At 36.9% G+C, this 14,885-nt stretch overlaps 2 protein-coding genes across 2 annotated transcripts; both read right to left on the bottom strand.

The window, feature by feature from the left end:
• Window positions 1–1,415: 1,415 nt before the first annotated feature.
• On the bottom strand, window positions 1,416–3,034 carry K444DRAFT_556741 (uncharacterized protein). The gene is made up of 3 exons (XM_024876761.1): window positions 2,763–3,034; window positions 2,019–2,714; window positions 1,416–1,951 (listed from the first exon to the last, which is right to left on the bottom strand). The coding sequence occupies exons 1-3, from the start codon at window positions 3,006–3,008 to the stop codon at window positions 1,427–1,429; spliced, it is 1,467 nt and encodes a 488-aa protein (XP_024740094.1). The 5' UTR covers window positions 3,009–3,034; the 3' UTR covers window positions 1,416–1,426.
• Window positions 3,035–3,131: 97 nt separating this feature from the next.
• On the bottom strand, window positions 3,132–5,196 carry K444DRAFT_329720 (carbon-nitrogen hydrolase). Its single transcript, XM_024871948.1, has 7 exons — window positions 5,134–5,196; window positions 5,049–5,081; window positions 4,884–4,998; window positions 4,375–4,701; window positions 4,282–4,294; window positions 3,329–4,233; window positions 3,132–3,278 (listed from the first exon to the last, which is right to left on the bottom strand). Exons 2-7 carry the CDS (start codon window positions 5,067–5,069, stop codon window positions 3,256–3,258), a joined length of 1,404 nt encoding a protein of 467 aa, XP_024740093.1. The 5' UTR covers window positions 5,070–5,081; window positions 5,134–5,196; the 3' UTR covers window positions 3,132–3,255.
• Window positions 5,197–14,885: the final 9,689 nt, after the last annotated feature.

The raw sequence follows: 14,885 nt of genomic DNA, 5'->3' as shown, positions 1-14,885 counted from the left end.
CAAGACAAGCTCGCTTTATACTCTTACCCTCCCCTCTTCGCGATAAGGGGCCCTAGTAGGCAATACCGTCACCGAAGCCGGAGATGCGTGTCTCCTCAGAAGAGGCCCTCGTATCTACCCCTTAACTAGCTTCTCTCTTGTCTTGAACGTATAGAGTAATTAATTACAGGCTTATCCTGCCCATAAATACGTCTTTCCTTTACTAGGCCTTATGCCTCGCTTTCCCGAGCCTTGTATATTCCACGTATATATATATCGAGGGAAGTCTACTAGACCTTCTCTATTAATCGGTGATTTGTTTATATGAATCGAGTATCGTGGATTCGGCGATCGAGAGAGGATAATTGTGGGCGCGCTCTCACCAGTGCGTCGATATTGTCGTTGATCGCGATCGTGGTCTCTGGCAAAGACTTGTCGTGATTCGTTCTGGTATTATTAATCGTAGTATCGATGGAGCGGTAGACGAGGTCGCTCACAGGGGCGCGTATGATCGATCGTGACTCAATCTTAGCCCTCTAGATACTATCTCGATAATAGCACTAAAGGTTTCCAGCTTGCACCGCGCGGAGGTGTTGAGTCATCGCAAGCCTTCAACCAGTACATATTATCTGTAGTTTTCGTATGATAATAGCTTCGCTTGGGGGTACACACCTTGTAGAGTCGGCACATCGGAGGCTATGAACAAAGGTGTAAAGGCAGCAGCTACCATAGCTTCTGTCGGGAGGAGAAGTTGAGCTAGAGCATCTGGTGTGTTATTCAATTAGCAACTTGTTGCGTCTCGGTAAAGAATACGGCTGCAATTAATCCCCTATTGCTTGTAGCCATGGCCGAGGCCTCCGTAATAGCACTCTGAATTTTTGCAGAAGACGATAAGTCGGTACATTGGATGTGTATATTTCTTCTGCATTTATGACCCACAATGCCAAAAGTACCCAGTCAAAGATGGCACACCACATGGTATACGGTTTGATGAGACAGGTGTCGGATGCAATGCTTCAAACAAGTCTGCAAACAAATTTTATGACTCCAATCACTTCAAATAATACAGATCAGGAGCCAGTGGGTTGTGAGAAGTTCTCGGTGGCCGGCAAGTGTAGTTTAAATATAAAAAGAGCCGTTTTACTCACGTACGTGCCTGCTCATTTTTCAATGACCAACCATACGTCACATCATCTTCGCATCTGCTGTACGAAAATTGTCAAATCTACACCACCATATGCAGGGAGACTAAGTCGGCTCCCAGGGAGCCCAAAAGAACCCCCTCTTCCCCCCAAAAATAAATCCTTCTCTCAGGTCAGACGCTTCTTGCAATACAGTCGCTTGCAAAATCGGCTTCCCCTTAGTTGACATGTTCTTGTCGACCATGAAGTTCTTTTATGCACAATATACTTGTTTATTGGTTTTATTTCTGTATTACATTCGAGATTTACTTCGACAGGTCTTTTTGCTTCACTATACCACCTAATATGGTATTGATAAATGTGACAACTGTCAATGGTGCGAGGACGAGAGTAATCCACGCAGAGATAGGCCATTGAAACTTGATTGACAGAAACGTAGTAATTAAGAACCCGAGAACAATAATAGGACACATCATAACCACGAAAGCTGCCGAATTCCATTCGTACTCGACTTGGAATCCCCACCCCGCCTTCTGGATTCTGTCTTGATTGATGAGTTTTGTCCGAATCTTCTTTGGAAGCCCTGTCCATATTGGTAAATCAGGTTTCACATCGTCAGGATATTTAAGAAGATGGAGCATAAAGCTACCTCCGATGAGCCCTTTGAAGTTGTTCAGATCCTGTCCTGTCAACGCCAAGTATTCCCATTCATCTAGTATATGTCCATTTAGGTCCATGACATTAAGGTATGTTTGAGAAAGCCCTGGTTCGTGAGGTAGCTTGTCCTTCTGAACGGGATCGACAAGCTTTGGGGCTGGGTTTAATTTGAACTAAGGAATCTTAGCAAATAGAGGACAAAATCAGTCAGATCTCGTGGTAGAAAAGGGTTCATCGAACCTCCCAGAACTCGAACCCAGAGATTGAAATGGGGTTGAATAATTGCAATAGCCAGTGAGTTGATCTCCTCAAGCAACCTCCTATCTTCAACTTCCACTGCCGAAGACTCGCACTCCACCCCATTTTTGAGGTCCGAGAGCTCCTCTTGCGCAATAGCTTTTCTCTCAAGGCATAGAAAAGTACCTTATTCATGTTTAGTGAATATGCGGGCAACTCTATGGTGTTATTGCCCCGCGGTTGGCTTTTCGTGCCAAATCGGGGTAATTTGGCGTGCCGTAGTCGCCAGAAACCGCCCTTCCGCTTGTACAGACAAATGTAAATGGGGTCAGTGACTCTGGTAGTTGAGGAAATGGGTCTCGTCCCGATGTCCATTTCTTGGACTGGTGAACCATCAAATCCTCCGGATAATAGATCAGATGATCGTCCAGAGGACCCGGAGATGGTTCTTCCAAACCTTGAGCCCCCGCCAGCCTCCAGGTCGGAAGAGTTTGCTGAAAGAGTTGACGTTTCCCATGAAAATCTGCCAAGAAGGCCTGGGGCCAAAGTCCAAATTAGATCCTCGAGCCATTTGGAAGTGAAGAGGTGTGCGACCATTGGGCCGTCTCGCTGCACATTCCAATCCATTTGACATAAGAATTCCTCTGCAACTCGTCGATCTGTTCCTGGTATTCGAGCTTCAAATCGACGATTACAACGCTTTTTGAGTTAGCCTAAGTCAAGTAAGAATTGGGATCGAGATCATACACATCTCCAAAACACTCGAAACGACTTCTTGTCCGGGTGCCAAGTAATTGCGTCCTGCAGCACAGCTCCCAAGGATATAGGACCAGTCTGCAGCGGTTGGTTTTGCGTTGGTAAGATTTCACTTTCTTGTCTTGGTGATAAACCATCATCTCCCTTTATCAAAGCATTCCACTCCTTGATCGATTCTCCTGCAGCGAAACGAGCGAAGTAATGGCGAAATAGCTTTAGAGGCTCCCCAAGAACCATGAACTCCTTGATGTCCTCAAGAACTGGTGGCAAGCCATTAAAGCTATTCAGACTGTCGGTTTCACTGCCATCTTCTTCGTCGCTTGCAATACTGAACTTTGTGGGCGGCGAACTAGATGAGGCACCTGATACCCAGTGGGCAAGGCGAGCCCTTTTTTCAGCAGAACAGCTCTTAGATCTCTCTAAGGCATGGGCAAGTTTCAAGGGATCCAATTCTTCGCAGATAAGGGCTGCGAACTGTCTGGCTCTATGTCGGAGAAACTTGACGCCCTTTTTTTGATCAGCAGAAGGTTGCGCACGACTGAGCAGACGGCAATAACCCTTGATGAACCTAGCAAGATTCTTCACCACTCTGTCGGTATCGAATTTTCCTAATGCTTCTGCGAATAAGGGATTGAGTACTTCATCTCGCGCAAGGATTCCCAATATCACATTTTTGGCCGTGTCTTTGATTTCTTGGTCGGCCAAAGATTGGCCGGACGACGATATGGTCTCTCCGCAGCTGTCGGCAGACTCGTTGGACTTGATATCTTCTTCAATTTCCCCTTCCGTTTGGCAGGGAAGCGATAATTGCCGCGGTATTGGGGGAGTAGACTGAAGTAAGGGATTTTGTCCCCATTTAGTGTCTTGCTCAGAAGGAGGAGCTGTGTTTCGAGTTCTTGCGCTCAAGTCAGAGTTTTCAGTGAAGATTGAAGTCCAGGTCCTCGACACGCCGGATGAGACAGTCGTCTTGTCAGATGTCCCAGGCACCTGGTTAGAAGCCGGAGTAATTTGGTCAGAAGTAGCATTTATCGTGTCAGAAGTGGCAGTTACCACGTTCGGAGTCACCGTCTCTTGCGCGACGAGTTTTGCAACCGGCCGCTTGCTCGTGTCGACAATGAGTAGTTCATTCTCCCATCTGCCTAGCATCCCGTAGACCTTTACTTCACGAGCGTGGATACCCAAAACTGCACTTGTGCCTGCATACACAGCTTCATCTTCCGCTCCTGTTCGATTTGCAAGAACTACAATGATCTCACCCTCAGTTTCGGCTCTGATAACCGGTTCAAGTCTCGCGAGCCAATACGATAGTGTTTCAATGTCTGGCGACTCTGGTGTCTGACAGTATGAACTCTTCGATTCTCTGGTGAGCCAGGCCATGGAAATGATCACCAGGTTCGCTTCCTTGTGAAGGATGTGATAGGCGAATTCCCGAGAGGACCAGGGTGCTCCGAATGGGTACGGGCTATGCAAGTCAGTCTTACTATAGAAACTTACGTAGGGGAAGAGCTACTTCATATCCATGCCTATAAAGTGCCAATTGACTAATGATTAGTAGGCGGAACAATAAATCATAGGCGCAAATTTGATTTCGTCAGTCACTCACCCATTCCTATAGCGACTTGTCCTAAACCCTCAATCTCTCCATCGAAGAAGCCATCGGAACCCTCGCGAGCCCACGCCTCGTCACTGTGAGAGAGAAAACATTTCCGATAATTTGCAATAGTTCCACCATCTGCGTTAATAACGATCGAAGAGCTGTAGTAGTCTGATGGCAGCGGCCACTTTGAAGGAATTTTAGTCTTCTCTGGATAGCCGACTATGACCACACAGTTATATTTCAGCGCCGTTGTCCTCGCCCAAAGCGAGGAAATTCCAGCTGCAGTAGGTTCAAGGAATGGACTAATGTGCTGTAACGTTCTAAAGTTGTATCCTAAAAAAAATATTAACTATGATAATCTCTGTGTACCAACAGTTTTCAAAGATCTAGATTTGGCACTGGAAGTAAAACTCAGGTTTGTAAAATTAATAATCTCCTAGAATTTGTTTTTTTTCGGCAATAATGGCAGTCAAGCTTCCTAACAGGCCTCAAACTCCAGATGAGTTGAAACATACCTGAAAATGCCAGTTCAGGTAGAACGAGAAGATCTATATCCTTAGGATCCGCCTTCCTCAGCACGGCATCTGCGCGGTCAAGATTGTTGCTTATATCGCCCACTTGAGGAGCAAACTGCAAGCTTCCTTAGCATCATAATTCCGTGGGTTGTACTGCTAACAGACCTGTAGACACGCGATTCTCATTGCTGCGAACGGCTAAAACCACCCGTTAACAGCAGAATTTTGGAACGGTAAAGGAAATAAATACACGAGGCTGGGAGTAGGGCTAGCGAGTGACACGTTAATACCTAAGACACCGATTAAATGATAGAAAATATTGAAGTCTTGTGAGAAAAAATCGGAAATTTTATCAGCAGTTGTGTTGATCAAGGGAATAAAAGTTGTAACTTTGGCAGGGTGAGGGGGGAGTGGGCCGAAAGTTTGCATGAAATTAAGTTACACAAGTAATCCAAAACGTTCTAACCGCCCTGGAAAACTTTCAGCCGTCGCGATTCGGTGAATGAGGATCGACTAATGCACGGTTTCTTGAAACCTTTTCGACAGCGGTGAGAGCGGATGCAAGCCCCCGGGCATCAATGCACAATCCGTCACCGCGCCTCCCCAATTAAAGAGGATTGCAATATCAGCTTTGTCGCCAACAAATCAGCTAAAGTAGGGATTCTTCTTGAACAGAGGAGCTAGAACGGTTACCTGCACCGACCGCCCTGATTGATCGAAAGACGTGGCTATGTTTCGGACAACAGCCCGTCGCAAAAGTTTATTTAGAAAACATGGAAAATATGGCCGATTCTAAACAGGGCCATCTCTGAATCCCTGTAGGATCTTAACTTGAACCCCTCAGGAGGTCACACGTGACTTGCAAAATCATTCGGCTTTGTTGAAATTAGGGGCCTGAGGCCCCTAATAGGCTTAGTAAGCCCTGGAACCGAACGCCATGGGGCTGTGCACTAGCTTAATACCCTGTCCAGCTGGAATACCCTGTATAGCTGTAATCGGTTCAGCTGGCATAGGGATTTAGTACATGTGACTTAGGGGGTTCAGGGCTATATATACGGGCTACTTACCACTATAGAACAGCAGTCAATTCAGTACGTTTTACTTGGTTTACATTGCAAGCACGTGACCCTAGCTATCTTGCTTTAGCTAGTTCAACAGGCTTAATTCGTGACGCTCAGCACATCAGGGCCTCCCCAACCACAGGAATGGTGTCCCACCTGACCACTTATGAGAAAATACTTATTATGCACGTGATAGTAAGCTCGCTGGCTGTTGATTAAGTACGCGCTATAGACGTGCGTGATATTGTCGTGTTAGAAGCCGAAGTAGTTCGGGTTCCACTATTAAAATCCGGTATGCTCTAAATTGTATTATACGGAACATTTATACTTCAGGCCCGAGCACTCTCATTGCAGTACTATCCCTTCGTCCGTTGAGACATTGCCAGGCGCTAGCAAGGGGGCGTCCCGCACTGAATAGGGGGACTCGCCTGTCACACGAAGCATAATATTTATGTACGAAAAGGGGTCTCAGGAAGTCAAGAGCCACCCATACTTTCTGCTATTGCCGAGACATCCAATTTTAGTATAAATTATATACCGCTTTAATGCTCTACTAAAGAGTTTATATACCTTTCCGAAATCTGACTTTTTCAAGTCTTTCCGGGAGAGAGTCTATATACTTATTAAAGTCTTCTACTATAATCTCATTATCCCAAATATTAAGAGGTGCCTCTTAAAGGTCTTCTAATAACTACCCACTATACGGTTTCTTATTACAGAGCCTTTATTTTAAGATCCTTTATATATGTCGGTTCACCAGTAACGCATGGCACCGTCACGTAGGCGTGGAAGTGCTATTTGCGTAAGGTTAGTGAAGTTGTTCTTCAGAAGTAGGGATCGCAGTATCGTGGTGTTAATATGCGATCCCTAAATCTGCTAAGCCTAAAGGGGTCTAGTCCACTGGTCGAGTCACCAATGGGACGCGAGGTCACATGACCATGTCCCGTATCCCATGTCCCATTGCCCATGTCCTATTGCCCATGTCCCATTGCCTATTGCCCATGTCCCGTGTCCCGTGTCCCGTGACTACGCACGTGACTCCCAGAGGAATAGCTATACCAATACTGGAAACTCTCTAAAAACACGAAAAACAGTATCTCCCTCCGATCGCATACAAATTCCCTAATCCGGCCTAGTACCAGATTTCCCAAACGCTCTGTATGTCCATATTGCTTCTAAGGTTTTGGTTATATGCCAAAGGCCGCGGCCTTTTATATATGACTTCCCCTCCCATAATATCCTCCTATCTCATATATCCATTTTCCGCCCTATCTATATTCGACCTATTCCTCTATATCTAATTATATGGTATTCGTATTAATTAGGCGCTTGAGGGTATTCGTTGGCTTCGATTTCGTTATGGAATCGGCAGGATTCGATTTTCCCTTAATCCACTTGACTTCTGCGATTTCTCGTTATTCGTATGCCTGGCAGAGGCATATTACGTCGATTATTAGGCATTTCTCTCGAGTAGTACCTAATTTGACGAGGTATTCGTATAACGATTTCGAATCCGTATAGATAACTAGTAGTAGTTCTATTTCTAGTACTCTATTAATTATAGATTTGACTAAAGTACCTATATTAAAACCGTAAGCCATACTATAGAATTCCGAAGCTAGAATACTTCTAGTAACTCTCTTGTATTTGGTAGAGAACTAGTAAATAATATTAGTATATCTAGTTCTATTTACTAGAACTAGAATATATCTAATTTAAGAAAAGAAATCTCTATTATTTGCAAATAAAGTATTTATAAAAATAATTAAATATAAGAACTTCTTTACTAGCTTTATAAATTATAGTTCTCTAGTAGTATTCTTAATTTGCTATTAAATATACTTATTAAATGCCTTTATATTAGTTTCCAAAGGTTTAATAGCTTAAGCGGCAATTAATAGACTAATATAATATATACTTCTTTTATATATTAGGTAATATATTAGTTCTTAATAGAGAGATTTTAATAAATAGTATCCCTATTATTTATAGTAATAGTATTCTTTATAGAAATGGTTTAGAGGTTCTTATATTAGTATTCCTATATAAGAGTAATTCTAGTAATATCCGTATAAATAATACCTCTATTAAATTTGAGATTATAGTTAAAAGTAAGGGATTTATACTTTTTAGCCAAGAACTTAGCTTTATAGAACTTTAGTTATTCTGCCTTTATAAAATCGTTAGTTCTAATAAATAGGGTATTATTAGTTTAAAGGCTAATAATTCCGAAGGGTTACTTGCTATAAAGTAAATAAGAGTTATAAGTTAACTATTTTATAAAGAGCTTATTAATATAATAGGAATAGTAAGTCTTGAACTAGTAGTTCCTAGCTTCCGGTATACTATATAATAGTTTTATAACTTTTAGAATAGAATTATTCTTTAGATTTAGCTCTTTAGTAAGCTTATAAGGTAGGTTAATATAGAAATTATAATTAAATAAGGTTATTAATTAGATATAAGCTTGCGAGATATTATATAAATATAATTCTATAGTATTTATTATTATAGTAGTAATACTAAGAATAATCTCTGGCTAATATATTAGATAATAGGTAATTATATTAATATTATATATTTCTTATTATTATTATAAGCTTAGATAACTAGTCTCGACTTCTTAAGCTCTTTCTCCGTATCCTTATTCTTAATCTTATTAATAAACCGGAAGTTAAAAATATATATCTTTTTTAGTACCTGAGATCTAGAAATAACCTTAAATATATCTTTTTCTAGGAGGCTAGTAACTTTAACTTAACGGGAATTCTTATATAGTTTATTATTCTATAGGAATACCGTAATATCCGGGGTTTTATAAAAGTATTCTCTACTATACTTTAGTGAAATAGCAGGAGAAATCATACCCGTATTACCTTTAGCCTTATTATTAGATTCGGGAATAGGTTTAGATTCGGGGCTATTAGTAATAACCTTAATATCTCCTATATAAAAGGGCTTTACGGAGGTCGAATAGAAGATAGTATTACTATATAATAGAGCTAGTATATAGTTCTCCCTATTAATAGCTACTAGCTTATATGGTTTATCCTAATTACCAGATTAACCGGTATTTCCTTTATACTAAATAAGAATATTCGAATTTAGGAATAATTTATAGATATTAGTAATATTAGAACTATTTCGGGTATTTAAAGTATTTATAATTTAATATCTAGCTTAAAGCTTCTAAATTTCTACTATTACCTTTTTAAGTATTACTAATTATTATAATATAGTAAATAATAGAGTATTATATTTAGTTATTTGAGATAAAGTACTATAAACTAAAAGAGTTAGGATAATACTATTAGGTCCCATAAAGTTATTAATAGTCTTAAAAGCTATTTAAAGTATAGTATCCTTATTAATTTCATTAATTTCGGCTATAATAATAAGATAGGTATATTAGATTAGGCTATAGTAGTATTTTATAATTCTAACGAAGTTATAAGCTTCTATAGGGATAATTTTGACCTTGGTTCCTATAGTATTTATAAGCTAAATAAACTCCTTACTAGTAAACTACTTTCCGGTATCTACTATAATCTAATTAGGAGGGCCTAAATAGTTATTAATCTAGTATTATTTAAGTATATCCCAGATATATATTATACTAATATTCTAAAGCTATTAGCTGGCTTAATATTAAGTACCTTTATTAATAATATAAAGTATAAACTTACCGGAAATATAGAAAATATTAATAATAATAAAGTAATTAAAACTAATATTATTTCTTAGATTAAACTTAAATTATCCGGGTAATTAGCTATATTTCTGGTATTATTTATAGTATTTTATAAGATATTTAAGGGCTTCTATATTAATATTATAGCCTGCTTATTCTAATATATTTTGGAGCTTATTAATAAATAAATAACCAAAATAATAGTATAGATATTATAATTTAATCTCTATAAGAAAGCAGGAGTTATAAATAAAGGATTCGGAAATAAAGCCTTATAGTATAGTATTTTAAAACAGGAAAAAATATTTGAAATATTATATTATAGGTATATATTTTCTAGTAAAAGTAATAAAATAATTAATAAGATTATTAAAATCGACTCCTAGCTTATCTATATTAGCTAAGCTAAATAAAAATAGAGTTTTTAAAGGTATAATATAGAATTATACTTACCTAATTAGTATATTTACTATTATAGATCTAATAGAAAATATAGATCTAATACTAAACTAGATATTAACTTAACCTTTAGTAGTTTTATTAAGTTTAATACTATTATTAGTTTACTAGAGAGCTTGGAATTAGTTAGAACTAGTAGTTAAGTATCTAGAGGCTCTAGTATTAATTATAACTTTATAAAAGTAGTAAGTATTATATTTTAATATATTATTAATTATAAAAGTCTGGGTATCTTTTATTAAAGGTTTAATAGGTTCTAAGGTATGGTTTTTATCTATTATCTAGTATATAAGAGAAAGGGAAATAAGGTTATCTATAAGGGTATTAGCTATAGTTATTAGTAAAATAGGAGTAGTAGAAGCAGCTAAAAAGCTCTTAACTAAAATAAAATAGAAATCTAAATAGTATTTCTTTTCTTTATTTATTTCTACTAATAAAGCCTTAAAAGCATTATTTACTAGTTTATTCTTATTACTCTTATTACTTTCTTTATCTTTAGCTTTAGTAATATATTATATATAAGTATTACTAAAGCATTTATTAAAGTTACGGGTATTTCGGGATCTAAACTAATAGATATTTCTATTCCTAAATCGAGCTTTCTTAGTTTCTTATTTCTCTAGTATATGTTTTTATAAGTAGTATTTGGGTTTCTTATATATAAAATATAATTTCGGGATATAATTATTATAATTATAGGACTTAAAATAGTTATTACGGGTTCTGAAGTTATGGCTAGATCTATATTAATGATTTCCGGAGGGATAATAGCTTAGAGGGTTCTAAGAATAGTATTATTAATTAGTAAAAAAGGTTTCGGGATTAGCTTATTATTTGTTCTTATATATAGTAATAAATAACTAAAGCTTATTAATAAGCTAGCCGAGATTTATAAAAAGGTCTGAGATTATATATCTATATATCCGGGAGCCTTAGTAAGAAGTAATAATCTTATTATAGAAGAATTTAGTATTTTATAAGTTAGGTATAAGACTATATTATAATTAATATAGTTTATTAATTAGTAATTAAATAGTTTCAAATATTATCTTTTCTGGAAATTTAGCTATTATAGAAGCTTATATAGTAGTATTTTACTTGTCTAAATTTCGATATTCGAATCTAGGGCCTTTAAAGAAACTATAAATATTAATATATATTACGAGGCCTGGCTCTGGGCTTGGAAAGCAGGGTAGAGTGGCTCTTATTCCGATAATACTAAACTAAGGAGAGAAGAATATACAAGTATATATAAATACCAGGTAAGTATACAAACCAGCCTAGCCCAATATAGCCTAGCATACCACGTACAGGGAGCACGTAACAGCCATGGAGCATATAACCATAACATTACCCCCCCCTGAGAGAAAGCTCGTCCCGAGCGATTTTAAGGCTACCGCTTCCTATTTGGACCCCAGAGTACCGGAAGCTTTGGCAAATCATTAATATCTGGGAAATTAGACTATACCGAGCCTGTATAGTCCTAGAGCCATTAGAGTCCCCATTAATTGTATTCCCATTGTCCTTATTAATTGCCATAACCGTATACTTTTTACCAGATATTTCCACTGAGGTTAAAAAGTAAGGCCCTAGTGAACACTCATATATCCAGTAGTTATATGCCCTATAATGTACACATCTACCCTGCTTTCGATATTCCTTACGGCATACTGGGGAAATCGATCGTACTCGCTTGACGGGTAGTTCTGAAATGGAAGTATGGATTACACCTATATCGATTATATTAATTGAGGAAAGGTCCATTGGTTCATGGGCCTGGCGGTTCTATAGAAGGTACGGCTGTCCAAAGGAAGCTTGGTTCGTAGATCGGCCGGCTAGTTGCTGGATAGTATATAGGAAATCAGGGTACGTCCGTAGGAGGTTCAATTACTGGCTGAGCCGATTGCGAATAGTAGAACCAAGACCATTGCAAAAAGTAGAGATCTTGTTCGTATCTGGCCAATTCTAACCTTATACCTTGTATAGGATTTACTCGAATTTTGCAATATAAGTATACAGAGTATTAGTACCTTGTTTAAAGGCATATAGCTTGTCCTCCGTATCTTGTACCTTATTCGGGTTATTATATACTCGCGCAAGCTATACCAGAATCATATTAAAATCGGGAGTAGTAGAATCGAGAGAGAGTTACGGGAGAACCATAGCTTGAATATAGGAGTCCAGATTCAAGTATATATAATAAAACTGAGCTGTGGTATCCCCAATTACATCCCCATCGACTTATAGCTTTGCTCGGATAGCTGGAAGCCACGTATTAAACTTGTGGGCTTGCCCTGTAAACTTGTCTGGATCTGGGAGGCTCGCTTTAGGCCTTGTATTCGTAGATCGGTTCGTAAGGAGGATATACAAGAAGGTAATTTCGGAATTCTGACGTATGATTTTAGTATTTTGACGCTCAAGTTCATTATACTAGTACTGGAGCTCCTCCCGCAGCTCTATAATTACTATCCTAACCTGATCCATAGTAAAAAAGGGGGGTTCTTAAGCCGGGCTTAAGAAGAGAGAAGTAAAGTATGGTTCGTAGTTCGTGGTTTGTGGTTCGTTTCGCTCGCAAGCCGTAAAAAATAGGGGTACCGTTCGCTCGCAAGCAGGCTAAAAACAAAGACAAAAAATGAGCTCGCAAGCTCTCTGGGTTCCTGGAATGAGTTTAGTATAATATTACGAGGCCTGGCTCTGGGCTTGGAAAGCAGGGTAGAATAGCTCTTATTCCGATAATACTAAACTAAGGAGAGAAGAATATACAAGTATATACGAACACCAGGTAAGCATACGAACCAGCCTAGCCCAATATAGCCTAGCATACCACGTGCAGGGAACACGTAACAGCCATGGAGCGTATAACCATAATAATATAAGCCTTTTTATATATATATTAAAAGAGCTAGTTACTATAAAAATAGTCTTGAGCTAGTTTCTTTAGTATAATAGGAAAAGCTCGTATTAGTACCTTTTATAGAAGCTCTATATATTAGTAAATATTAAGAAAAATAGTAAGTTTATAATTAAAATTATTATTAGATTTATTATACTTTTACTTTTTAGTATAGATCTTAGTAACTTCCCTAATAAGTCTTATAGTTAAAGAGAATTAGGGGTTATTTGGATATAGTTATAATAGTAATAGTAGTAGAAATATATTATTTATTCCTAAAGCTTTTATACTAGTATATAAATCTAGTAAAGATATAGGATATAGTAATAAAGAAAGTAATAGTAGTATAGAAATATTAAAAATAATAGGTTCTAGGTATTTATTCTTTATAAAAGTAATAAAGCCTAATAGGATTAGTTCCTTAATAAGGTCTGGTCTAGCTATTAATATATTCTTATTTAACTATATATATTATTTATTTTTCTTTATAATAATATATAGGATATTTATAATAGTATTAGTACTACTATTCTATTATATAAATATATTACTATACTAAAGAGTCTTATATAGATATAGTATTTTCGGGAGTTCGAATTTATTAAAGTTTCTTTAATAAATAAAATCCTTAAAATTATATCTAAATAGCTTCTAAAAGTTATTATTAACTATTTTATAAAAAATATATTAAAATAGCTTAGTATTTAAGAATTTAGTTATCTTATCTGCTTTAGTAAAGTTCAGATTAATCCTATATCTTTACTTTCTTACTAATTCCTTGAAATTATTATTATTTATAAAGTAATTAGATTAGATAGATCTAATAAAGGAATTATTTATTATAGTATATTTCGCTATTATATATTTTATAGGCTTATATCTAGTTTAAGGTATAGTAATTTGTAAGAAGGATAGGTTTATAAAAAGAAGAGTAGTTTATAAAATAGATAGTTTATAGTAGGTATTATATTTGAGGTAAAAATTTCGTTTATAATAAGAAATTTAGGAAGTGAAATTTAAGAAATAAAATATCGAGATTCCGGGAGAACTTAATAATTCTAAAGCTTAAGAGCCCTAGGGGTTTAAAAGAAAGTGGTTTTTGAGAGGGTTTTATAGGAGTTAAATAGGAATAAAATAGGATAGTTAAATAGCTAACCGTTTTAGTATTTAATAAGATTAAGTACCCTTCCTACCTATATAACCGAATTATAGATAATAGAACTAATAAATATTCCCCCCTTTAATATAGTATAATCGGGCCTTAGTAAGATCAAGTATCTTTCCTGCTTATATAACCGAATTATAGGTAATAGGATTAATAGTTATTCCCTCTTTAACTGGAATAATAGCTTTGCCCCTAAATAACCGAATCTTAGGCAAGCGTAGCTTAATCCTTCCTGATCTATAAGTACTAAATAGGTCTTATTCTGATCTGAATATAAACTAATTAGTATTAGTTTACTAGTAATATATAGTACTATTATATAGGCATAGAAGTACTATTTATATAAGGTTAGTAAAGTTGTTCTTTAGAAATAGGGATCGCAGTATTGTGATATTAATATGCGATCCCTAAATCTGCTAAGCCTAAAGGGGTCTAGTCTACTGGTCGAGTTACTAATGGGACGCGAGGTCACATGACTATGTCCCGTATCCTATGTCCCATTGCCCATGTCCCATTGCCTATGTCCCGTGTCCCGTGTCCCGTGACTACGCACGTGACTCCCAGAGGAATAGCTATACCAATAATATATTATTAATCAGATTTAAATTCGGAGAAGAAAGCAGCCAATTAACTAAATATATAAAGCATTCGACTTATACTTTATTATAAAGACCTTAATTCTTCTTTATATTCTTCTTTTTATAAATTCTATTCTTGTCTTTAATTATAAAGT

The sequence above is a fragment of the Hyaloscypha bicolor genome (assembly GCF_002865645.1).
Source record: "Hyaloscypha bicolor E unplaced genomic scaffold K444scaffold_52, whole genome shotgun sequence".
In the NCBI taxonomy this organism is placed as follows: Eukaryota; Fungi; Ascomycota; class Leotiomycetes; order Helotiales; family Hyaloscyphaceae; genus Hyaloscypha; species Hyaloscypha bicolor.
Note: the sequence above shows the minus strand (reverse complement) of the source record. Positions and strands in the feature narration are given on the sequence as shown.